The 24,587-nt window shown below is 42.0% G+C and overlaps 2 protein-coding genes across 4 annotated transcripts in view; one reads left to right on the top strand and one right to left on the bottom strand.

Moving 5' to 3' along the window:
• Nucleotides 1-19,758, top strand: part of LRTM1 (leucine rich repeat transmembrane protein 1) — a 48,941-nt gene extending 29,183 nt beyond the window's left edge. For both annotated transcript variants that reach the window (XM_077452054.1, XM_077452055.1), the window contains exon 3: nt 19,060-19,758. In XM_077452054.1, the coding sequence (XP_077308180.1) occupies nt 19,060-19,508 (449 nt within the window). In that variant the 3' untranslated portion in view covers nt 19,509-19,758. The remainder of the gene's footprint in view (nt 1-19,059) is intronic.
• The window catches only part of CACNA2D3 (calcium voltage-gated channel auxiliary subunit alpha2delta 3), a 1,440,485-nt gene that overhangs the window by 286,261 nt on the left and 1,129,637 nt on the right, over nt 1-24,587 (bottom strand). The window lies entirely within an intron of this gene.

A 24,587-nucleotide genomic window follows, 5' to 3' on the forward strand; every position in this document is an offset into this window, starting at 1 on the left:
ATGATGCTCTTGCACTCTGCTGTGTAGTGGAGCATCATGGGAAATGTAGTTTCAAAACATCTGGAGTGCCAAGCTTCGCCATCACTGGCAATTCCCCATTCTGCGGCCCCGTGATGCGATCAATGGGAGACATTGAGTCTGCCGAGCCCGCTAGCCCTGCCAGTTAAAGGGGACGTACAGGTACAACCATTTTTGCTGCCATTGTGCCGACGTATATCGGCGTGCGGCGCTTGGCAAGTAGTTAAACATGTTGGGCAAGCAGTGAACACGTGCATTGCATGTGGTTGCAGCATGGTCCCATTCACTTGAAAGGGTTGCCTTCAGCAGCGGTGCCGCTCAACCAATGCAACATGCCACAGCCGTAGCATGTGTACAGCCCTTAGTGATTGCATGCCTTTTCTCAGCTGGGTGGTCAAACACCTGATTTAAACGCCCTCTGGCTGCCCATGCAAACAAGGCCTAGCATCTCTCTGAATCATACATGACTTGATAGGGACTTTTAAGGACAAAGTCAATGTGCTTTGCCCCGGTTTACCCAAGATTTATTTATGTTTTTGTTACTATATAGTTTACACTTTAAAGGCAGAGCCCAGATAATGGAAGCAAGCAGTTCCATGTAACATTAACTCTAATTTTATCTGCTGATGCTTCACCTAATGTGCTTTACATTCTAGTGCCAGAATCCATATAATGTTATCCTTTCAGTGAATACTATGCATGGTCTTGACATTACAACCACACTGCTAATGTCTCTTGTCAAAGAGCTGTCTCTGGACTGTGTCTAACCTGTGCTACATCTGCTATAGATTACAATCAGTAACTTGACAGGGGAAAAAAAAAAAAATATGCAAAGTAACTGATTAATTAACAAAGCCTGAGAAAAACAAGATGGACGCTCCTGGGGAATAGTTAGGGCTTCCATATTGTATCACCTCCCAATTACAAAGGCTGCCACATCGCTCATGTTAACATGCACTAGGATTAATAATGAAGTTCACATTCTTCTGCTCCCGGCCTGTGAGGTTTCTTTTCATTTGTCTGAATGAACACCTCAGCTTGAGTCCACATGGAATCTGGCTTACATGTTGCGTAGTGGATTCAGCCATATTGTGCTATCAGCAGATAAATGCTCATCAATTATGAGCCAGAGTATGAATGGAAGCTTCACCTGACAGCCTTCACGTGCCAAATATTACCTCGAGTACCGGGAGGAAATCAGCTCAGTGTGAGCTATGAGACATTGTACGGTTCAAAAATATGTATTATTTTACTATAACTATATTACAAGGCATATTATGAATGCTGCTGGTTTTTAAAAGATATACGCCAAGAAGTACATTCACCTGCAGTGAATGTTTGGTGAATGTTGTGCCCCGTACACACGATCGGACTTTCCGCCCACAAAACTGCGGATTTTTGTTCCAAAGATGTTGGCTCCAACTTGTCTTGCATACACACGTTCACACAAATGTTGACCAACAATTACGAACGTGGGAACGTGGTGACGTACAAGATGTACGATGAGCCGAGAAAAAAGAAGTTCAATAGCCAGTGCGGCTCCTTCTGCTTGATTCCGAGCATGCGTGAACTTTTGTGCGTCAGACTTGTGTACACAAGATTGGACTTTCCGACAACAACGTTTTGTTGGTGGAAAATTTGAGAACCTGCTATCAAACATTTGTTGGCTGAAAGTCAGACAGAAAATGTTCGATGGAGCATACATACACACGGTCTTATTTTCCAACAACAAGCTCACATCCAACATTTCCCATTGGAAAATCTGACCTTGAGTCTCTTTTTATAATGAGAGCCCTTTGTGTTTGAGTAATGGAAAGAGAATATAATCAGGGGGACTTTGAATGAGGCCAATCACTATATAGAGTAAGCACAGGGGGTATAAAGCATAGTATTACTTGAATGAGTTTCTTACACAATATATTTTTATTTATATTATGTAATAAACTCATACAAGTAATACTATGCTTTTTACCCCATGTGCTTACTCTATATAGTGATCGGCCTCGTTTAAAGTCCCCCTGACCAAATTCTCTTTTTTTCTGTCCAAATTTGGGATAGAGGCCAATTACTGATGGTGCCACGGACAACATCATTTTTTTTTCTTTGTGTTTGAGTAATGTTTTCTTTTAATAAAGTAGTTAACTGCTTAGCTATTTTACTATAGGCCAGACAAGAGCTTTCCCATCCTGTGTGGACATCATATGACGTCCTCCCAACTACCATACTGGGCCAATACCAGTACCTTGTGATTGCTGTGACCAACTACAACGATTACATGACACTTGTACACAAATAATGCCTTTTTATTAATAGCCAATCGTTAGGGTTTATTTACTAAAGCTTGAGAGCACAAAATCAGGCTCACTTCTACATAGAAACCAATCAGCTTCTAACCTCAGCTTGTTCAATTAAGAGTTGACAATAAAACCTGTATGATTTACATGCAGAAGTGAGCCTGATTTTTCACTCTCCAGCTTTAGTAAATAAACCCTATTGTGTACTATTGTGTTGTTCCCTGTGATTGCTCACAGTGATCACATAGTACAGATAGGGCCAATCACAGTGCACCTGTACCATGTAATAGCTGTGGCCAATTACAGCTTCACAAAAGTACACAAGGAATGAGTGGATGCTATTCATAAAAAAGATTGCTTATAACAGTGATCATCACTATTATAAGCAATCATAGTGTATTTAAAAAAAGAAAAATCTGGATCACATCCCCAGAGTAGTACAGTGTCACTATGGTAACACTGTACTGCTCTGGTCACAGTATGCAAAAAAATCAGAAAAGAAATGAAATAAATTATTTTATATATGTATATATATATATATATATATATATATATATATATATATATATATATATATATATATATATATAAATTATTATTATATTTTTTTTACATACTGTCACCAGTCAGTGTCCCTGATAACCGCCACACCAGTCATATGGTGATGCTGTACTGGCATTTCCTGCGTTGAAGCATACCTGTTTCATTCCTGTTTTCATACCTGAAAGGAGAAGATGTCAACTTCTAGCTGGTGATCACTGTCGCTTGACAGTAACTATTCAGCAATGCAATATGGAAAAACCACTGTTCTTTTATTAAAATATATCTCCTTTTGCCCATTAGGGCCATATTACTCTGGTGTTTTTGTAACACCGATCCTTTTTTTTAATTTAAGCATTTTCTTACTTCATGTAGCGCTAAAGGCAAAACGTGTTTTCGATTTTGAAAAGAGTAGGGGGTATAACCTATTTTTTTTTTTTTTATCTGTCTCCTATTGGGGGGGTAATTCACTTCACTTCCTGTCCCAAAGCCATAATAGGAAATGAGAGGAAATCCCACTAAAGTGACGGAATCTCTGGCTGATAACAGGGTCACCAGAAATCATTTTCCATAGGAAGCTTTTTCCTCTACTCTTGTTCTGGTGACATCCCAAAATTTGGGATTTTCTTTTACTTTTCCTAATAATTGTAAACAGGACAAACTGAGAGGATAAATCTTTCTAGGCAGCAATACAATCCTACAGGATTTCTAATCCCTCTACATTTCACCGACTACCTTTCTGGGGAGAGTCACCATCTAAAGATGTTCTGGTGACCACTGTCATTAAAATGAGAAGTGTTGGAACATCCAAAAAGTTACAGCTATCACCAGAACAAGGGAAAATTTCAATTTTTTGCATCTTTGGAACAGGAGGTGAATCTCCCCCTAGAGAATAAACACAGCAAAAAATAAACCAAGGCTTTTAACCAGTGATTCTCAACCAGGGTTCCATGGAACCCTAGGGTTCCTCCAGAGGTTGCTAGGGGTTCCTTCAGCAGTGGGCAATTTCTGCCTCTCAGATAAGTTCCCACTGTTCCCAAGATCCCAATGATCTTTTTAGTAAGGAGGTAATTCTTCCCAATGACCACAAGTGTAAGGACTATTCTTCCCACTGACCATCACACTAATGTATCATGAATTGTAGATCTCTAATTTTTAGCAGGGGTTCCCCAAGTCTGGAGAACTATTTCAAGGGTTCCTCTGTGTTGTAAAGGTCAAGAAAGGCTGCTTTTAACCCTTATCCAAACACAAAAAAATGTTTTAGCTGGGGGGGGCGTGGCGACCGCGCAGCGTGATGGCCGCTATCTAAAGGAGCTCCGCTCAGTGCTCGGGGAATCAGGCCGCAATAGCCCGCTACAGGCTCGATACAGCCGAAAGAAGGACCGATCCGGGTCTCAGAGACACCCGCTGTGCAATCCACCATGCCGCGGAAATCTCAGAAGCCGCCGAACGAGCTGAAATTGCCGGACTTCTACCCGGCCATAGACCGCGGGCCACAGAAAGATGGCGGAGGGAGACAACACACGCCGCAGCTCCAGCAGCCTCAAGTGCGTACAGAGCTACTAGCCAGAGCGGAAGGCACAGCGCAGATGGAGGAAGACACAGGCACTCCATCTTCAGACTCAGACTCTCCAAATACATCTCCGTCGACCAGAAGCCCTGCCAAATCCAAACCTAGGATGGAACCTGTCACCCACCCGCAACCCAGAGCAACCGACCGGGACATGGAGGTGAGTGGCCCGCTCAGCGGTCTCTCTGCCCTTCACTGTACACAAGACCCCATTGCACAGTTCCCGACCACAGGGCAGCCCATCTCAGATACTACGCTGAAAGAGTTGTTAATGTTACTGAGATCTTCTTTGCAAACAGACATGACGACATGCCTACGCCAATGCAAAGCTGAAATAAATGAACTGGGTGAGAGAGTGCAACAGGTAGAATCCAAAATGAGCGATGTCACCTCCTCATTCAATGCACTGGTGGACTCACACTCAGTACATCATGAGGCGATAGATAAACTCCAACGGAAAATGGCGGACCTTGAGGACCGTTCCCGTAGGAACAATCTCAAAATTCGGGGGGTTCCAGAAGCGGTAACAACACAACAACTCTTGCCCTATGCTCAAGACCTCTTCCATACCCTAGTACCGTCATTATCACCACTGGATCTGACAATCGACAGAATCCACAGGGTCCCTAAACCGTCTTTCCTGCCTCAAGAAATTCCTAGGGATGTTCTGCTTCGACTCCACTTTTTTACCACTAAAGAAAAAATCCTGGAGACATTGCGTAAAGGAGATAATATCCCTGAGGCGATATCCACCCTCAAGATTCTGCCTGACCTGTCGCAATATACTTTGCAACTCCGCCGCAACATGGCAACGTTAACTAAGGCCATGAGAGATCACAAGATTTTATATAAATGGAAATATCCCGCTACCCTGCAGGCAACCCATAATGGTTCCACCCACATCATCCGCTCTTTGGAGGAAGGTCTCCCCCTTCTGAGGCAATGGCAAATAGTGCTTCCCGACTCAGCACCTTCTGTTCATCAACAGGTAGGACACCTTCCAGCCAAGCTTCATGATGATTGGCAAGTAGTACAGCCAAGAAGGTCGAAAACACGTCGCACCTGAACTGTCCACAAGATCTCCCCCCGTTTAATGGATCTATCAGGATTCCCCGAGTGCACCTGGTACCTGTCATTGTACCATTACCCCCCCACACTGGGCACCTCAGTGCCCGGCTCCTGGAGGCCTTACTTTTTACTATGGTTATAACGTTTTGTTTTACCTTGTTTTAGGTTATTTATACTTTTTTTTCCAACCATTGCATTCACGATTTGCTATCTCTTGGCGCTCATCCTCGTTTAACAGTTTAACAGTCTACAGAAGGAACTATTTACCCACAGGTTGCCTTCCTTTGTTACTCACCTTGCAGAGTTTCTACTATGCTTTACATTTGTTTGGTCACGGATGTTCATTTTCTACAAGATTATGCAGAGTTTCTGCTACCCTGCAGCGTACCTTACCTTTTTGGCCCTGTTTTCAGGTTCAAACTTCTCCAACAGAACCTTTCTAAGACCCCATTGTTAGTCCGATCTCTCTGTTATTCCATCACTTACCGCTGGGAGTACCCTATAGGACAGCACTACGGAGTCCATTTCATTGTAGCACATACCACTTCACGCTAACGGCTTATGCGTATTAATATACTATCGCTTAATGCGCCGGGACTCAATCACCCTGCCAAGAGACGATCTTTATGGCAAGAAGCAACTAAACTGAAAGTGGATATACTAGCGGTACAAGAAACGCACTTCCACAAGTTGTCTATGCCTACTTGTACCCATAAAAACTTTCCATTCATCATGCACTCTTCGACCGCAGCAAAAAAAGGGGTGTCATGGTTGCGGTAAGAGACTCAGTTGATTTTGAACTTAATGACTCTTTTATTGACCCTGATGGAAGATTCCTTATTCTAGTGTGTAAAGTGAACAAAATCCCTATTACTTTTGCATGTATCTATGCCCCTAACTCGCACCAGTTAAGGTTCTTGAAAAAAGTTCTCAACCGCATAGAGCTGATGCAGGTTGGCAGCATTTTAATATGTGGGGATTTCAACATGATATTGGATAAGGATTTAGACACATCCTCTGGAGTTAGGAATCATCTCCCCAAATTTAAAGAACTCCTGATTAAAGAGGAGTTATTTGATGCCTGGCGTTGATCTTATACATACTACTCCCCTAGATTTAATTCCTACTCCAGATTAGATATGTTTATTACCGATAAGACCATGTTACATAGGATTACACAATCCTCTATTTTTGATATTACTTGGTCAGATCATGCCCCCGTTCTAATTCATATTGAATGTGGTAGAACCCATGTCCCAGTGCGCATTTGGAGAAACGATGAAACCATTCTACAAGACCCGAAATTACACAAAGAAATTGCCCAACAGCTTGAAGAATACTTTATTCTTAATGACCCTAACAGTACTAGCCCTTTCAATAATTGGAATGCACATAAAGCATTTGTAAGGGGAGTCCTAATTAAAATCAAATCCAAGATTCAAAAAATCCGAGCTTCCACACTAAATGACCTATTAACTGAATTACGTAATTTAGAACACCGTAATCAATCAGATCCGTCTGTTGATCTCGCAAACCAACTAGTTAACGTACGATACAAAATTAGAGAATGGTACTGTGCAGTACATGACCGAGCCATGAAAAGGCTTTGTCTTAATTACTACGGGAACAATAATAGAGTGGGTAAATTCTTAGCCAATCGCTTAAAGGAAAAACGAATTAAAATGGCAATTCCCTACTTATTCCACCCTAAAACTGCAAATAGAATAGAAGACCCTCAAGAAATCGCAAATGCCTTTGCGGATTACTATGCATCCTTATGCAACCTGCACACTGACCCTAACACCTCCAGACCATCTAAAGAACTAATAACTTCCTTTTTAGATGAAATTCACCTACCTTCACTATCCAGTACCCAACTACATGACCTTAATAACCCATTCACGCTTAGCGAATTAGGAAAAGCTATACATTCCCTACCCTCAGGGAAGTCCCCTGGCCCAGACGGACTCTCAAATGCATATTACAAAACTTTTTCCAACATACTGTCCCCCCACCTCCTTTCTATCTTTAATATAGCCAGGACGACGGGATCGTTCCCAGCAGAAATGCTCAAGGCATATGTTGTTACCTTACCCAAGCCAGGAAAATCCCCCGATACACCAGCCAATTTTCGCCCCATCTCCCTCCTCAATGGAGACATCAAATTATATGCCAAGATGGTAGCCAATAGAATTTTTGAACTAATGCCAAATTTAATAAGTCCGGACCAAACTGGCTTCATGAAGGGGAGGCAGGCGTCGGACGCCACACGGCGCTTGCTGAATATTATTCACCCGGCGGAGACTCGGAGAACGCCTTCTCTGCTTCTCTCTATAGATGCAGAGAAGGCGTTCGATAGGGTCCAGTGGGACTACATGGCGGCGGCACTGCGGAAATTTGGTTTTCGGGAAGAGGCCCTTTCGGCTATCCTTGCATTATATTCCAACCCCTCAGCTCAGGTGTTCACCATGGGACACTTGTCTAAATCCTTCCACATATCGAATGGCACCCGCCAGGGGTGCCCCCTGTCACCTCTTATATTTAATCTGATGATAGAACCCCTGGCGGAGGCCATTAGATCACATCCACACATATCAGGACTCAAGGTCCAACGCAAAGACCATATAGTTAATTTGTTCGCAGATGATCTCATTCTATTTTTAACAAACCCAGTTGTATCACTACCATTCGCACATGAAATCTTAGAAACATTCGGTCAGATATCATACTATAAAGTGAATTTTACTAAATCTCTAATATTAAACTTAGGAATAAACCAACACATGAGCTCGTATCTCAAACAAACATTACCATACGTATGAACCTCCAAACAGATCCCCTACCTAGGTATCCAATTAACGACGAATCTATCTCATATAGCAGACGTTAATATTAAAAACCTTCTACAAGACGTGAAGAAAGCTATATCACACTTTTCTAAAACAGAGTTGTCATGGGCAGGGAGAATAGCGTCCTACAAAATGATGATTCTGCCGAAAATACTATACTTATTCAGAACCCTCCCGATAGTATATAAAAAGTCACATTTCCAAGACCTAAATAAGCTCCTTAAACAATACATATGGCAGGGCAAGAGGGGCCGGTGCCCTTCTAACAAGCTCATACTGCATAGGAATGCGGGAGGTATGGGCCTCCCCGACCTTAAAGATTACTACTGGGCAGCTGTTTTAGCACAAGCCAAACATTGGTTCCTACAAAGCCCTGATCCTCTGTGGGCTAACCTAGAAGCCTATATAGCGAAAACCTCTCACTTGAGTCTTTTTCTACTGGCAGGCTCTTGGAAGCCTAGAGCCTTAACATATCTCTCCCCTACGATCATGGCGACTATCTTCGCTTGGAGACATTTACGCCTGCAACAACCGAGGGAAAACCTTGGTGCTGCCATTAAAATCCCAATTCAAACACTGGAAATTCTACTCCCGTACAGTAAAGTTACTTTATGGAAGGAGAATGGGTTAGAGTGGGTTGACGACTTATACTCCAATGCAAAGTTACTACCTTTCCACTCCTTGAAATCCAATCACAACATTTCCCAATCGAGCAAATTTCTATACAACCAGGTTTAATCTTTTCTCCTGAAGACCCCCCCACCAGTCATTGAAATAGATAGTTCGGCATGGAAATTCCCTTTCTCCTCCACCATGGTGGGCAAAGGTATCTCATTGCTATATAACAGCCTCCAACATAAAAAAGAAGTGGTAAAATCCCCGTCCATGCTTACGTGGGAAAGGGACTTGAACAAATCCTATGATGTTACCCATTGGAGTAGAGCCCTTAAATATACTTATATGGCTACTCGCTGTGTCAGTCACTGGGAGCTTACCCAAAAGCTATTGCACAAATGGTATCGGACTCCCCATCAACTAGCTAGGATGTTCAACACACAATCTCCTCTCTGTTGGAGAGACTGTGGTAATGTAGGTACTATATTACATATATTCTGGCATTGCAAGGGTATTTCTAGTTACTGGAGGAAGCTGTTCAGCATCCTTGCTGAAATTACAGGCGTGCTACAAACTCCGGATCCCGCCTTAGCAATTTTACACCTTGGTATTGATAATTATCCGACCCAATTTCGTACAGTAGTGATTCAAGTTCTGAATACAGCCAAATTGATTATCGCCCGCCACTGGAAAAGCACACTGTCCCCCAATCCATCGGAAGTTTTAATTCAAGTGAACCTCAATTTTCAATATGAAAGGTTGTTGGCCCTTAGGAATTCTTGTGGTAAAAACATAGACGCGCAGTGGAAGTGTTGGACGGAGTGGTATAGGAAATAGCCTCTTCCTCCCTATCTAGTGCACTGCCATACTTTTTGTGAGGTACTGTCGTGATAGTCAACTCTACCCAATGAAGTTCTGGATGGCCCCTCTGTTACAGTGTGATCCCATTAGGGGTGCGGAGGAGTCATACAGATGTCACTTCCTCATTAGGGTACACATTTCATTTTAAAGCATCAGTTAACTATGTTGCGCCAGAGCTAAATGTTAGAGATAAGCCTATTGTACTTTGCTGTGAATTTGAACCAAGTGAGAAGAACTGGTTTTATGCTTTCAATCGTAATGCAATATCTTTTCTCCTTTCGATTTCCCTTTTCTTTTTTTTTCTTTGATTTTATTTATTTTATTTTATTTGATGTAAGTCATATACTTGTATCACATTTTCATCTGAAATGATTGCATTATACCTGTAATGTATAACGATTCTTTTCAATAAAAACAATTTAAATAAAAAATGTTTTAGCTGTACATACAAGTTTCATACACCAATGTTTATTAGAAATTCACATACACATATATTATTTACTTTTTTGGAATGGTTTATTTCTCTTTTTTTCCCTACATTCCTGAAAATCATTTCTTTTATGAGTTGAATTTTCTGTGGTCCAATTAAATTGGTCAATATTTTTTCTAGTATCACAAATTGCTGCATAAAGCTTGCAAAACCAAGCCAATTATTTGGAGGCTTTTGGCAGCAGCTGTCTTTATTTCCTCTAGAGGTTCTGTCCATAAATAAAGAGCCTCACAAAAAAAAAAAAAATACATAAACAGTTATCCAAACGTATTCTGGGATACAAAAAATGTTTGGTGCAGATTCCAGTAGGCCATATGCCTAAAATATTTATTCTTTGTGCCAGGTAAAAGATTATGGGCTGTATCCCTGTCAAATAGCCGATTATCTGATCCCTCTTTAATGCAGAGATGTACAGGGATCTAAATCCCCACCAATCTCTACTGCATTAAAGAGCTATAATTACATATTCCCTGAATTATGAAAAAAACACCACTCATCAGCATTATTATTATTACTATTATTATTTTGAATAGTGTTTCCAAGTAATAGTACTTAAATTACTTTAAAATGGGTAATGTATTTTTTGTTACAGTGTATTAAGGGTAAACTTTTTTTGTTTGTTTTAGTTTTGGAAAGAATATTGAAGGGTTTTTATTTTTTCCTCTCTGGATTCAATTGAGGAGATTCCTCTTTACTGCTTTTTGCAAAGACAAAACAGGAGTGAGAAGAAATCTTTTCAAGGTGAGCGGAAATCATTTCTTGATACCTGTAGTTGTCAGAGATGTTTCCCTCACTTCCTGTTGTGGAACCTTAATAATAATAATAATAATAATAATAATAATAATAATACATAATATAATAATTAATATAAATAATATATTAAATAATATAATATTAAACAATAATAATCACGTTTTTCCATATACACATACCAAATTTTTAATTATAGTGATTTTTCATGTGGCTTTTACTGTTTGCTGCTGTGACCTATTTTTTATTGGTCATAATTTAATAGTGATTTAATATCTATATATTTCAGGCAGTGCAAAAAGAATGCTTTCTAAACAGTTGCTGAGATAAATTAAATTACTGGATAAGCATGCTATATAAAGTAAGTTTAAAAGTGTTTAAAACTTAGCATAGTCGACCCCCCCCCAGGAAAAAACGTAATTCAGCAGCTACAAATACTGTAGCTGCTGACTTTTAATATTAGGACTAGGGATGAGCTTCGTGTTCGAGTCGAACGTACGTTCGACTCGAACATTGGCCGTTCGGCGAATTCCGAACGTTTTGGCCGTTCGCGTCAAAATTCGAGTGACGCGCGCGCGGACCACAATGCACTGCGTTGGCGCAGTGCATTGCTGCCCGATGATTGGCCAAGCATGCACTGTGACCCCGCATGCTTGGCCAATCGCAGCGCCGGCAGCGAGGAGAGCCATGATTGGCCACAGGCATCCTGCCCGTGGCCAATCATAGCTCAGGCTATGTAGTGCACGCCCCACACTATATAAGGCCGCCTTTAAGGCGGCCTCCTGTAGTGTGTTACTTTGCATCTGAAGCAGTGGGTGTTCTGTGTACCTTCAACACAGTACACACCAATCGTTTTTGGCTGATTTCCTATCTTGCTGCTGTGTAGTGGTTGTTGTCTGTGCCCTGACTGCAGTATACACCACTATATTCACCTCACCTATATAGCTAGTGATCTAGCTTTAACCACTTAACAACTGCCCATTGCCGATTAACGGCTTCAGGGCGGTTGTTTAACTCAGAGAGGCCGTTAATTAACGGCCTCCCAGAATTCTGCTCTCGCGTGCCCCGAGGTGTGCGCACTCGAGAGCATCCGTGACCGCCGGGTCCATAGGACCCGGCGCATCACGGTAAACGGCCGCTCATAGCGGCCGTTTACCACGTGATTGCTCCGTCAAATGACGGAGTGATCACTTGGAAACAAACCGGCGTCATGTTATGACGCCTGTTCCTACCTCCCCTTTCTGTACCGATCGGTACAGCGGAGGGGAAAGAGATCGGTGTCAGCAGCGATGTGGGCTGCATCTGCAGTGCCCACATCGCTGCTCACCGAATTTAACCCCTCAATTCCCTGCCAATACTCTGCAATACCAGTGCATACTCTGCAGTACCCTGCCATTACTCTGCAGTACCCCGCCATTACTCTGCAGTACCCCGCCATTACTCTGCAGTGCAGTACCCTGCTTTTACTCTGTAGTACCCCGCCATTACTCTGCAGTGCAGTACCCCGCCATTACTCTGCAGTGCAGTACCCTGCCATTACTCTGCAGTGCAGTACCCCGCCATTACTCTGCAGTACCCCGCCATTACTCTGCAGTGCAGTACCCCGCCATTACTCTGCAGTGCAGTACCCCGCCATTACTCTGCAGTGCAGTACCCTGCCATTACTCTGCAGTGCAGTACCCTGCTATTACTCTGTAGTACCCCGCCAATACCCCGCCAATACTCTGTAATACCCTGCCATAAATTGCCATACCCAGCCATACTCAGAGATACCCAGCCATACTCGGTGATACCCTGAAATACCCAGCCATAGACGCCCCCCACCCCTCACCGCCCTCCGGTGCTTCTACCAACTCGCCAGTACGATCAAAGCCAGAATCTTTTTTTTATTTTTTATTTCAGGCTTCCCAGCCTAGAGGTGAGATGTGGGGTCATATTGACCCCCCAGATTTCACTGTAAAGAGGACCTGTCACCCCATATTCCTATTACAAGGGATGTTTACATTTCTTGTAATAGGAATAAAAGTGATCAAAAATATATTTTTGGGAAAAAAAATGTCAAACTAAAATAAATAAAGTAAAATGAACAATAAAAAAATAAAATAAAAATTAAAGCGCCCATGTCCCCATGTGCTCGCATGTGCCACACATGTGAGGTATCGCCGAGAATGTTAGAGCGAGAGCAATAATTCTAGTCCTAGACCTCCTCTGCAACTCAAAACATGTAACCAGTAAAAAAATATTTAAAGCGTCGCCTATGGGGATTTTTTAAGTAGCGACGTTTGGCGCCATTCCACGGGCATGTGCAATTTTGAAGAGTGACATGTTTGATATCTATTTACTCAGCATAACTTCATCTTTCACTTTATGCAAACATTGGGCTAACAAGTGGTTAATAATAGAGCTTGCAGTCAGTAGTGTTAGGAGTGCGTGCTGTCTGCGTGCTCTGTACCCAGTACATACCGCTAAAATATAGGGCAGGCCCCTACTTTCAAACATCCAACTTACAAACATCTCCTACTTGCAAACGCAAGGAGACAGCAGCAAGTGAGATGAAAAAAGATGGACGACAAAACAAATTATACAGGGGTGATAACCCTTCCCTATGTTTTCCAAAAAGCTTAAAGATAGTTTTTTTGACTGGAGCTACACTTTAAAAATGTACCGGTTGAAAATGACAAACAGATTCAACTTAACACAACAAACCTACACAGTCCCTGTCTTGTTTGCACCGCCTGTATACTGCTGTTCTGAGTATATAGGGCCTGGGGGCCACACGCATTTCCTTTTTTTAATATGGGTACGGGGTTCCCCTTAATATGCGTACAAGACCCAAATAGGCTGGTAATGGGCAGGGAGGGCTACCCATGCCATGTTTCTCAATGATTTTCAACCATATTGCAGGAACCAGATATAACATTAAAACCGCAAGCAGTTTTAAATGGTGTTATTTCCGTTTAATGTCATTTTGTGCAGGGACTGTTCTAAACACGGGAAACACGTGGCACTTCACAGGCATACTACAGACACCCCGCAGGCACCATATTTAAAGGAATATTTCACTTTTTTTTTTTCACTTTAATCGTCATTAAAATCAGTGCTCCCGCCAAAACGGTAGTTTTTAAAACTTTTTTTTGCAGTGACCCATGTCCCCTGAGGCAGGAGGCAGGTCGCCAAACCCTTTTTAGGACACTATCTTGCATATTAGCCGTTAAAATGAGCACTTTCCAATTCGAACGTTCGAGTCCCATAGACTTCAATGGGGTTCTAACGTTCGTACCGAACGCGGGGGTCGTTCGCAAGTTCTGGTGCGAACCGAACCGGGGGGTGTTCGGCTCATCCCTAATTAGGACACTTACCTGTCCTGGAATCCAGAGATGTCCGCACCCCAGCTGATGCTTCCATTGGCTCTCGGATGCTGCCGCCGCCATTGCCTGAAAGGGAAACCGGCAGTGAAACCTTGCAGCTTCACAGTCAGCTCCCTACTGCGTATGCACAAAGCACACTGCACTTTATGAATGGCCCGGCAGCGGGGGAAAGAGGAGGGGGGCCAAATTCTGAGTGATCTCACCACGGTGAGATCTCTTGAAAGTGGGGACAGGTACCCGTCAAAACCTGAAAGGTGCCAAATGTGGCAAGGGGGTGGAGGCATATACGCAGAGCTTACACTTTTGGGTGGATCTCCCCTTCAAAGCAGAACTTCACCCCTAAAAGGAAGTTCTGCCTTTCTATCGCCTTCTCCCTTCTCTTTAAATCACACCACACTTAACACACTATATTGAGCCAGTAAGTAGATTTGGTATTATATCTGTTTTGCCCATACAGGGATCATTCCTTCTTCGTCCAGCTGCACCATTTCTTTTGTGCAACTGTAACTTTTATGTATAGGCTTCCTTTTCTTTCTTGGATTATTTTGATGTTTTTTTTATTTTTTTATTTATATATATTTTTTTGGATTTTTTGGGGGAATTTTTTTTTATTTTTGGACACGCTATCTCATATAACATATGTTGTCATTTTACAAACCGTTGTATTAATTTGTAGACATGTGCACCGTCAATAAATTTGTTTCGTTTCGTTCCGTTCCATTTCATATTAGCCATTAATTCGGATTTCGCAATTAGTGTCTGAAATTCAATTTGGATTCGTACGAAATACAAATTTTCGTTAGGTTTGTTAGCTTTTCATAACAATTACGAAAGTTTGTTATGATGAATTTATCATTATGTGGGGTTCCCACCATCCCTGTGCTGTGCTGACTTCCTGGGTTTTTAACTTCATCATAACGAACAAATGTAATTAACGAAAATTCTTATTTTGTCCGATTCTGAATCTCCCATCAACTACCAGTACCAGTCTCCCACTCCCATATTAAAAAAGGTCATTTTCCCAAACCTCACTCAGCAGCAGAAGAAAACCTCTGATTGGTCAACAAAACACCAGTCACGTTTCCACTGTAAGACAATTTGGATCCGAAATTCATAAACGAAATTTCATATTTCGTACAAAATTCGGAAGCAAAGCAATTCATATTTCGAATCCTCCGGAATGTACGAATTTATGGAAATTAGTAAAAATGTTCAATTCCTACAAACCGAATCGCACGTGTCTATTAAGTTGTTATAGGTCATAGCAGAAAACTACATTATGTGTATCCCTCATATTATGACAGTATGTGCACTTAGTTTGTGAGGGTGTCCTGCTATAGTTGGCTGACTCTTTCCTTCCCTGTGCTCTCCCGCACGGTCATCCATCAGTGGCTGCTGGATCTGTGTTGGTGGGTGACAGGTTGGAGGAGATTTATGTGGCTTGTTTTATTTGTGATTTTTGTTTTGTTTTTGATTTATGTGTTATATCAAGTTAATATGGGAAGGCAAGGAGCACAGGCTCTCATTAGTGTAGTGGGAGCGTATTTATAATAGATTTTTTGCTTAATTGTTTAATTGCTTAATTGCCAAACCATGCTTACTTGTATCATGCATATATATATATTTCATGCAATGTATGTGTATATGTGCTCGCATAAGTGCTGACTTTAGCATGAAACGCGTTGCCTTTTATGTTCCTGTCATACATGTGATGTGATTTTAATTGCTTCAATAAAAATATCAAGTAGTGCAGAAATATTCCAAATTCTGCATGTTACTGCCCCTCCTCTTCAACTTTTGGATAGTTTTTTGGAGGGGGGAGAGGGTACCTGGTTTTGACACAGATTGTTTAGGTTGGTTAGAGCGGAAATTTAATCCCTCCCTCTGCCTATAGCCTCCTGGGGCACATCACAGGTCCAAGGAGGCTGCAGGACCATTCACAGGGAGCAATGCAGATTGCACATGCACAATGGGGAGCTGGCTGTGAAGCTACAAGGAGTCAGCTTCCCACAGTTAACAGGGCAGCGCCAGAGACCCATAAAGAACCGGCCTGGGTAAGAACAGCACTGTATCCCTGGACAGGTAAGTGTCCTTTTATTAAAACTGTTTTTGGAGGGGGGGGGGGGGGTCTGAAGAACCTCTTTAACCACTTGCCGACCACCTGCTGTCATGTAAACTGCGGCAGGTCGGCTCGTTCCCGCAAATCGCCGTAGCTGTACCTCAGCCCTTTAAACAGCTATAGCAGGCACGCATGCCCGCTGCACGGCGGAGGAGTTGATGCGCGTGGCCGGCGGCCACCCGTGAACCCTCCACAGAGATATCTGTCAATGTAAACATACAGATCCCCATTCTCTCAGGGGAGTAAAGAGTGATCATCTTTTCCTAGTGATTAGGAACAGCTTTCTCTCTCCTCCTCCAGTTAGTCCCATCCTCCCACAGTTAGAATCACCTCCCAGGGAACACATTGAACCCATTGATCGCCCCCTAGTGTTAACCCCTTCCTTGCCAGTGACAATTATACAGTAGTCAGTGCATTTTTATAGCACTGACATGTATATATATAGTATGTCAGTGGCCCCAAATGTCAGTGGTCCCAAAAAAGTGTCAAAAGTGTCCGCAATGTCGCAGTCCCGCTAAAAATCGATAATTATAAAATAAATCAATATAAACACCATTAATCTATTCACTATTTTCTAGATGCAATAACTTTTGCGCAAACCAATCAATATACGCTTATTGCATTTTTTTTTACAATTTTTGGGGAATATTTATTGAAGCAAATAGTAAAAAATATAGTTTTTTTTTTTTTATTGCAAAAAATAAAAACCACAGAGGTGATCAAATACCACCAAAAGAAAGCTCTATTTGTGGCAAAAAACACATCAATTTTGCTTGGGTTCAGCATCGCACGATTGTGCAATTTTCAGTTAAAGCGACGCAGTGCCGTATCGCAAAAAATGGCCCATTAAGGAGGAAAATCTTCCAGTCCTTAAGTGGTTAAGCACGGTCGCTCAGATAGGGTTCAGGAGCTGCCTACATGCATGCAACCCTTTCAACTACAAAATGTAAACATTCTTTAATGTCTATAGGTGCCTTATTGCTTTGGAAGATATATTTGACATGGATGATGGGTGTAAACACAGATACAGAGCTCTTCATAATTAAACAATTTAAGTGCAGGTTCACACCAGAACGTGGTGTGTGCGAAAGATGCATTCTGTGTGCATTTCACATACCTTGTTCAAAATGCACTGCCTTTTAGATCTGTTGTGGGTGTCAATATATTATTAATGACACCTTAAATTCAGATTGCAAACACAGTGTGTTTGTGAGCATCAAGCGCCATCGTTTTGCAGTACCATGTGATTTGGTGCAGGGCGTTTTACAAATGTAGTCCATGCAATACTTTCTCTGCGTTCCGCTGCAATTTCAGCCAATTTAAATGAATTCAAATAAACTGCCTGAAAACCACACGGCAGGAAAATGCACCACATTCCTATGTGATTCTGGTGTGAACCAGCGCTTTCTAAATGTGGTGCAAGAACAGAAAAATACCCAATGATCCTGACAGAAATCCAGTGAACTCATATTTTCCTGTGTAATCTGCCTAGGCTGCAGTAAAACCTAAATAGCATTATAGGACCTGGCCAGTACTAATAAGTTAAAGAGGGATTCCACTGGAAAAAATATATATTAAAAGCCACCAGCTATAAATACTACAGCTGCTGACTTTTAATAAATGGACACTCACCTGTCCCAGGGTCCAGCGATGTCAGCAGCCGAGGCCGATCGACCGCTTGGCTCTCGGCTGCTGCCGCCGCCATTCTCGGTGAGGAAATCAGGAAGTGAAGCATTGCGGCTTCACTTTCCGGTTCCCTACTGCGCATATGCAAGTCGCACAGCGCAATAGGAATGGTCCGCGCTGTCTCTGGGACCCGGGACAGGAAACAGCATAGACTCCCGTGGGAGTCTATGCCTGGAAGTGGGTGTAAATACCTGTCTTAGACAGGTATCTGCACCCCCCCCCCTGAAAGGTGCCAACTGTGACACCGGAGGGGGAGGAGGGTTCCGATGAGCGGAAGTTCCACTTTAGTGTGGAACCCCGCTTTAAATACAGAAAAAACCCTACCCCCATTTATGGAGATGAAGAGAGGGGGAGATGTTCTGTAGTCCACATTAGGCGACAGCAGCCTAGGTTGAAAAGCTGCTCCTTCATAGATACAGTACAACGAGTGACCTCCAGCTGTTGCAGAACTACAAGTCCAATGATGCATAGCAAGACTCTTGACATCCACAAGCATGACACCCAGAGGCATGATGGGACTTGTAGTTTTGCAACAGCTGGAGGTCCGCTAATTGCATATCCCTGCCCTAGCACAAGTGTGTTAGTGCCATTATTACCATGTAAAAATAAAGGAATAAAGAAAAACAAAGCTAATGAAGCTACCACATCTAAGGACTGATATGTTCCAATACAGTGTTGTTCTTGGGATGTAATACACTTTAGAAAACCTTTCAATCGTTAAAAAAAAGGACCAACACTATCCATTGTTTTTGCTATTTACAATGCATTTTTTAATTACTGCATTTACTGCATTTATTAAAACTTAAGTTTTATTACTTTTTTTATTTTTAGGAGGGAATATTGACGAGTTAATTTGCAGTGGTCCTTCAATTCGAAAGGGAAATGATCTCTTGAAGATTCCTTATGAAATGTTTAAAACTTGTACCCCAATGACTGCTCCACCCGTTGTGGCAAATATTCACCATCACAGCTCCGAGCATAGGAGTAATAGCAAATTTGGACATCACAATGATCATATAGACGGCAGTCACCCTGAATGTGAACCAAAACCCAAACCTCGTCCTGTGAGCTTGAGACATGCCATAGCCACTGTCGTCATCACTGGCGTGGTGTGTGGCATTGTATGCCTAATGATGTTGGCAGCTGCCATCTATGGTTGTGCCTATGCTGCGATTATGGCAAAATACCACAGGGAGCTTAAGGAAGTGGAACGCTTGGCTCCTGTAGCAGAACATGGCAGCCCAGAAGAAAAGGAGCCCCTTGATGGCACTTTAGCCTGAACTTTAGCTCTAGTAAGTTTCTTTTTTAAGGAGACTAACATATTGATATCACGCTGTATGTCAATGAAATGTCACTCTCCACGCTAAACGTAAAAAATGGACCTGTGCATGTGGATTGAGATATGAATCCTAAATGGTGTAATTGTGAGCTAGAAGCAATATTATTATATTTATTGTAGAATGTCTTCATTGAAAATATGTCATATGTGTTGTGTCTTCCTCTTAAATAAAGTTATGTTTTTAAGATGTATGTACTATTTATACATGGCGGAGAAGTTAATTTTGTGGAAAAAATACTTCATGTCAATATTAAAATTCAAAGTGTTACAAAGCAACACTGTTCATCCAAACATCTCATAGAATTGATCAAACAAATTGATCCTAACTACACCCATACTACTTAAGATCTATTCAGAGATCTGAATTATAAGGCCCCTTTCACACTGGGGCGGTGCAGGCGTCGGCGGTAAAGCGCCGCTATTTTTATATATTTTATATATTTTTATATATATATATTTTTATATATATATTTATATTTTATATATATATATATACTGTATATACGCACAAACACATAGTATACTGTATATAAAGTATTGGGACACCTGCCTTTACAAGCACATGAACTTTAATGGCATGCCAGTCTTAGTCTGTAGGGTTCAATATTGCTTTGGCCCACCCTCTGCAGCTATAACAGCTTCAACTATTCTGGGAAGGCTGTCCACAAGGTTTAGGAGTGTGTCTATGGGAATGTTAAACCATTCTTTCAGAAGCGCATTTGTGAGGCACTGGTGTTGGACAAGAAGGCCTGGCTCGCAGTCTTCACTCTAAATCCTCCCAAAGGTATTCTGTTGGGTTGAGGTCAGGACTTTGTGCAGGCCAATCACATTCCTTAACTTGCTTATCCGTGTCTTTATGGATCTTGCTTTGGGTCCAAATCATTTGGTGGAGGAGCGATTATGGTATGGGGTTGCTTTTCAGGGGTTTGGCTTGGCCCCTTAGTTCCAGTGAAGGGAATTCTTAAGGTGTCAGCATACTAAGACATTTTGGGCAATTTCATGCTCCCAACTTTGTGGGAACAGTGTGGCGATGGTCCCTTCCTGTTCCAACATGACTGCGCACCAGTGTACAGAACAAGGTCTATAAACACATAGATGAGCAAATTTGGGGTGGAGAAACTTGAGAGTCCTGACCTCAATGCAATAGAACACCTTTTGGATAAATTGGAGCAGGGACTGCGAGCCAGGCTCTCTCATCCATATCAGTGTCTGACCTCACAAATGAGATTCTTGAGGAATGGTCAAACATTTCCATAGATAAACCTTGTGGAGAGCTTTCCCAGAAGAGTTGAAGCTGTTATAGTTTAAAAGGGTGGGCCAACTCAATACTGAACCCTATGGACTAAGACCAGGATGCCATTAAAGTTCATGTGCGTGTAAAGGCAGGCATCCCAATACTTTTGGTAGTATATATATATATATATATATATATATATATATATATATATAGTCACTTGTTGGTGTCTTCTAATAAATAAAACACTGAAAGCACACAAAACACACAAAAGATAATCATCAGAACTGCTGTATTCAGGAATACACAATAATTCCCCAATTTCCTCCACTCATGAACAAGCAGATTTCCCTTTAAGTAATATATACAGGAAGAATAGGCTTATTAAAACCTCATCTAATAATAATAAAGAGGCCATCACTCTTCAGCCTGCAAGTACAACACAGAAAGCACATGAGTTGGCTTTGTCAGAGGACAGCTGCCAGGAAGTGGCTGCTTAGAAAGTTATCCTTTCAAAGCGTTTGTCATCCTGATAGTCATGACAAGCAAACAATTACTGCAGGCCTAAGTGTTAATGCAACCTCTGGCTACTGGATGCTTTTCTAAACAGAATGCTCAACAATAATCATCATCCGCAGTACCTCTAGGATATCCAACTTCTCTGGCTAATATTGGAAGCAAAAGAGTGCAGTGGCTGTATGACAACCAAACACAGCAATCCTCGCCTGAAGCCGGGACAGGGGCTTAAAGGGCAGCTCTAAAATAGAGGTTATGACAATACTGTCGTTTGCATTATTGACAGCTGATATGGCAGAAAATAGAAGGGTAGGAGACTGTGAGCCAGGCCTTCACGTACACATCAGTGCCTGACCTCACAAATGCTCTTCTGGGAGAATGGCCAAACATTCCCATAGACACACTCCTAAACCTTGTGGACAGCCTTCCCAGAAGAGCAGAAGCTGTTATAGCTGCAAAGGGTGGGCCAACTCAATATTGAACCCTATGGACTAAGACTGGGATTTCATTAAAGCTCATGTGTGTAAAGGCAGGTGAAATGGATATTTTGATGATAGGCAACTCCTATCCTCATATTGATTAGTGGTTCCAAATTAATAACTACTGCAGTAGGGAACCGACACAAAAGATACTCTCAACATCTTTCCAAATAACCGTTCTCCTTTATTATGACGCATTTGAAGGTTTTTATACACATGATTACGTAGGTATCACATTAATATTACAATTGTACGTTTATGGTAACAAGGGGCGTTACATAGGCAGGCTAATTCTAATCAGGACTCGAAAGAATGCAAAACATGTACTGAAAACATTGTTAGTGCCGTGTGCACAGTGAGGGCATCGTGCAATACATATAAAATAGAATACAATTATATACAGAACCTACAAATTTCCATTACAGCGGACATTCCAATACTTTTGGTAATACAGTATATATATACAGTGGTGTGAAAAAGTGTTTGCCCCCTTCCTCATTTCCTGTTCCTTTGCATGTTTGTCACACTTAAGTGTTTCGGAACATCAAACCAATTTAAACAATAGTCAAGGACAACACACGTAAACACAAAATGCAATTTGTAAATGAAGGTGTTTATTATTAAAGGTGAAAAAAAATCCAAACCATCATGGCCCTGTGTGAAAAAGTGATTGCCCCCCTTGTTAAAACATACTATAACTGTGGTTCTCCACACCTGAGTTCAATTTCTATAGCCACACCCAGGCCTGATTATTGCCACACCTGTTCACAATCAAGGCATCACTTAAATAGGAGCTGCTTGACACAGTAAGGTCCACCAGAAGATCCTTAAAAGCTACACATCATGCCGAGACCCAAAGAAATTCAGGAACAATTGAGAAAGAAAGTAATTGAGATCTATCAGTCTGGAAAGGGTTATAAAGCCATTTCCAAAGCTTTGGGAATCCAGCAAACCACAGTGAGAGCCATTATCCACAAATGGCGAAGACATGGAACAGTGGTGAACCTTCCCAGGAGTGGCCGGCCGCCCAAAATTACCCCAAGAGCGCAGCGACGACTCATCCAAGAGGTCACAAAAGACCCCACAACAACGTCCAAGGAACTGCAGGCCTCACTTGCCTCAGTTAAGGTCAGCGTTCATGCCTCCACCATCAGGAAAAGACTGGGCAAAAATGGCCTGCATGGCAGAGTTCCAAGGAGAAAACCACTGCTGAGCAAAAAGAACATCAAAGCTCGTCTCAATTTCTCCACAACACATCTTGATGATCCCCAAGACTTTTGGGACAACATTCTGTGGACCGATGAGACAAAAGTGGAACTCTTTGGAAGGTGTGTGTCCAAGTATATCTGGCGTAGAAGGAACACTGCATTTCATAAAAAGAACATTATACCAACAGTAAAATATGGTGGTGGTAGTGTGATGGTCTGGGGCTGTTTTGCTGCTTCAGGACCTGGAAGACTTGCCGTGATAAAAGGAACTATGAATTCTGCTGTCTACCAAGAGATCCTCAAGGAGAATGTCCGACCATCTGTTCGTGTACTCAAGCTGAAACGAACTTGGGTTCTGCAGCAGGACAATGATCCTAAACACACCAGCAAGTCCACCACCGAATGGCTGAAGAAAAACAAAATGAAGACTTTGGAGTGGCCTAGCCAAAGTCCTGACCTGAATCCTATTGAGATGTTGTGGTATGACCTTAAAAAGGCCGTTCATGCTCGAAAACCCTCTAATGTAACTGAATTAGGACAATTCTGCAAAGATGAGTGGGCCAAAATTCCTCCAGGACGCTGTAAAAGCCTCATTGCACGTTATTGCAAACGCTTGGTTGCAGTTGTTGCTGCTAAGGGTGGCCCAACCAGTTATTAGGTTTAGGGGGCAATCACTTTTTCACACAGGGCCATGATGGTTTGGATTTTTTTCACCTTTAATAATAAACACCTTCATTTACAAATTGCATTTTGTGTTTACTTGTGTTGTCCTTGACTATTGTTTAAATTGGTTTGATGTTCCGAAACACTTAAGTGTGACAAACATGGCAAGGAACAGGAAATGAGGAAGGGGGCAAACACTTTTTCACACCACTGTATATATATATATATATATATATATATATATATATATATATATATATATATATATATATATATGTTTTTTAAAGTGTCACTAAATAAATGTCTTACAGCTCTAAATATGTGGCCAGCCTTTTGGCTTTCCCATGTAAATGGCCAGCTAAAACAAAGTTTTTGTCCAATTTATGTATGTGACCTATACACACTTGCACCTTGTTGGATTACTATACATTTCTTTGGGAAAGCATCTGAAGATATCACTATAGGTATGCATGCCTCCCAACTTTTTGAGATGGGAACAAGGGACACCTATTAGCAAAAGTATGTAGGCAAAGGACACGCTCCCTTAAAGGAGAATTAAACAAAAAATATATATATTACCGTATATACTCGAGTATAGGCCGACCCGAATATGAGCCGAGGCCCCCAATTTACCCCCAAAAAAACTGGCAAACTTATTGACTCGTGTATAAGCCGAGGGTGAGACATGCCTGTCCATCCCTGTGTGTGTGTCCGTCCATCCCTGTGTGTCCGTCCATCCCTGTGTGTCCGTCCATCCCTGTGTGTCCGTCCATCCATCCCTGTGTGTGTGTGTGTCCATCCATCCATCCATCCCTGTGTGTGTGTGTCTCCATCCATCCATCCATCCATCCCTGTGTGTGTGTGTCTCCATCCATCCATCCATCCATCCATCCCTGTGTGTGTGTGTCTCCATCCATCCA

This window comes from Lithobates pipiens, unplaced genomic scaffold, assembly GCF_037356315.1.
Source record: "Lithobates pipiens isolate NorthernLeopardFrog02 unplaced genomic scaffold, aLitPip1_a1.2 Scaffold_23, whole genome shotgun sequence".
Taxonomy (NCBI): Eukaryota; Metazoa; Chordata; class Amphibia; order Anura; family Ranidae; genus Lithobates; species Lithobates pipiens.